This window comes from Apium graveolens, chromosome 2, assembly GCF_009905375.1.
Source record: "Apium graveolens cultivar Ventura chromosome 2, ASM990537v1, whole genome shotgun sequence".
NCBI lineage: Eukaryota > Viridiplantae > Streptophyta > Magnoliopsida > Apiales > Apiaceae > Apium > Apium graveolens.
Genome location: NC_133648.1, coordinates 177,278,738 through 177,281,698, shown reverse-complemented (window position 1 = coordinate 177,281,698; position 2,961 = coordinate 177,278,738). Strand labels below are relative to the sequence as shown.

At 31.7% G+C, this 2,961-nt stretch overlaps 1 protein-coding gene across 1 annotated transcript; it reads left to right on the top strand.

Annotated features, from left to right (window-relative positions):
* The first annotated feature begins 270 nt into the window (after positions 1-270).
* Positions 271-2,745, top strand: LOC141695561 (putative mitochondrial protein AtMg00820). The gene is made up of 2 exons (XM_074499802.1): positions 271-594; positions 2,659-2,745. Exons 1-2 carry the CDS (start codon positions 271-273, stop codon positions 2,743-2,745), a joined length of 411 nt encoding a protein of 136 aa, XP_074355903.1.
* The last annotated feature ends 216 nt before the right edge of the window (positions 2,746-2,961 follow it).

The window sequence follows — 2,961 nt, the reverse complement described above, 5'->3', positions numbered from 1 at the left end:
AAAAGAAGGGGAATGTCAGGTGAAAGTTCCTGGATACATCAACATGGTTGAAGATAGTGTTGAAACAAGTATTAATGAAGATGGTAGTGAAGATGGAGGTTTCAAAACTCCACCATACACGACTGGTGGGTTCACAATTTCGGTACACACAATTGGTGGTAGCCAAAGTGAAATGTACTCTGGAAATTTGGAATCAGAAACTGAAAGTGGACCTCACAGGTATAGAACTCTTGATGAATTGTATAGTGAGACTGAGGTGACGAGCTTATGATGTTAAAGGTGGAAGAACCTGTGAATTTTCGAGAAGCAAGCAAGGAAAAAGAATGGATGAGTGCTATGAAAGTCGAGATGGACACCATTGAAAGGAATGACACTTGGGTTCTTATAGAACTTCCACCGGGACACAAGCCAATAGGGTTGAAGTGTGTTTTTAAACTTAAGAAGGACTCAGAGGGAAATATCGTGAAACATAAAGCTCGCCTCGTCGCAAAGGGCTACATACAACGACGAGGAATTGACTACAACGAAGTGTTTACCCCTGTAGTACGAGTAGAAACTATACGGTTGTTGGCAATGGCTGCAAAAGAAGGATGGGTAGTACATCACCTCGACGTAAAATCAGTGTTTTTAAACGGTGATTTACTTGAGGAAGTGTACGTCTCAATAATGTGTTTAACATATTTTATTAGCAAGAAAATCATAAAAACTAATTTACACTAATTGATATCATTTCAATTTCAATAAATAATGACTTTATTATCAATAATTCATATAAATTTCCAAAAGTTGATTGTTCAACCGTGTTAGTTTAACAAGATAATATCATTCAACAAAATAAAATATACATGTTTAAATTATTTAATCACCATTAATTTATTTTGTAACTTTTACCTAAAATTAAGAAAAGCCCGTTATAATAGAAAAAAGTTAAATCATATATAAAATAAAATTTACTTTGTTAGAAATACACAACATTATGCAATTTTTTGTGAGCATAGTTTGTACTCTTCTAATGTATCATCCCAATTGTTCTTGTGGTCAAAACTTGCTTCAATTCTTCTTCTTGCTGATCAAGGCTTGCTTCTTCTCAGCGTTTGGCTTTCTGAATGAGAAGTAAAGTTTCCGACTTCATCACAATTATAGCACTTGATCTTTGACTTGTAATTTTCCCATACCTTGACTCCTTGCGATCATTCTTCCTTTAATTCCTCTTATCACGGTAAAGTTCGAGTAACTACAGCCTTTTTTTCAAAAACATTTTTTCGAAGTCTATATAGCCCATATTTCTAAACTTTTTAACTAAAAGAGCATCAATTTGTAGGATATCTTCATCATTACAATGATCAATTTCAGTTCCTGAATAATTTTGTAAGTCATCATGAGTATTTGAGACTCAGTGTCAGACTATACAATCATGGCCTTTCATTTTGAAATGACTCTTTCTTTCAAATTTTTCTCTTGTTTTTCCTCTACCCTGAGAGAAACATGTCTTGTCCCATTTCGTCTTACTTTTCTACTCCATCTCCAGTTCATTAGTTTCAGAATTCCATATATCTCAACTAGAGATGTGTCTTCAAGATCATAGTTATCCCTTATTGATATAACTTTCAAGTCACACTTTTGAGAGAGTGCAAGAAGAACCTTCAAGTTTGAATCTGCTTGACCATACTCTATGTCAACAAGTGACAAATCATTCAACAATTTCTGAAATCTATCATAGATTTCAAACAAAGACTCATCAACTTTTGAGTCAAAGTGCTCATACCGGTGATTGAGTATTGTCCTTCGAATCTTCTTGATAGCCGTTGTGCCTTACACTTAACCACCAAAGTGTCTCAAATTTCCTTGGTTGTTTTGCATCCAATAAACCTAGGGGACATCACACTTTCTAGATTGTTATGCAAAAATGTCAGACTTTTGCATTTTTTTCTTGTCCACAATAGCAACAACCAGTTTCACCGGCTAATGAGGTCCATCATAAATGCCTTCCAGTATTCACCATCTGTTACATGAAGACATATAGTCCTCTCCACAAAGGGTATTTATTAATTTTCAAGATTGGAAATTTGAGGATTTCATATCTTCACATATTGTTGTTGATTTGGTTTATGGCTAATGGTGACCACAAATTTTGTTGAGTTTCATTATCTGCCATTAATGATTATTTTCTGATCTTAAAGTGATTTTATATAAACACCAAGCTTTGATATCAATTTTTAGGCCTTTAATTACCTGTAGAGGGGGTCAATATAATTATAACAATGAAATCCAATTATGTACTCAATAATGAAGAATAGTTTTTAAATTATTGAATAAAAACTTATTACAAAATTCTCTAGCTCAACATAAGCAAATATCTTGAGATCTTGTAGGTTATTGTATGATGAAATAAATTCACTAGTGTTAACCTAATTTGTGCTTATATACTGCTCACTTACACAATGAATATAAAGATAAAATTAATAAGAAATCCTAATACATATGCTATAATATCAAAAAAATACTAATATGAACAACCTTGATGAGAAGTATTGAGGTCATTTTTGTTAAACTCTCGTATGAAATACTAATGGAAAAAATGTGATAGTTATATACTAATATCATCAACTTTTGACACCAAATTTTTTGAAGTTTTATAAGCCATTTTTTAATTTTCAGGAAATGAGAACTCAATTCCCATCCACATCTGTAGGTTCCGCCTTTGGACAAAAATTGAGGTATGTTTTGGGATTTGACAAACTTTGAATTTAAATTTTGATCTCCTTTTTTAATAGTTTTTCTCGGAATTGGTGATCTTATTATTTTTTTATATTTTCTTAAAATATTTGCAAGAAAAGAAATGTTTATTCAAATAACTAATTTGGATTAAAATTACTCAAAGAACTATAAAAAATGGTGAGTACATAATATAAGTAATGTAAATGATATTTAAATAATTTTAATATATTTTTGTAAGCATTA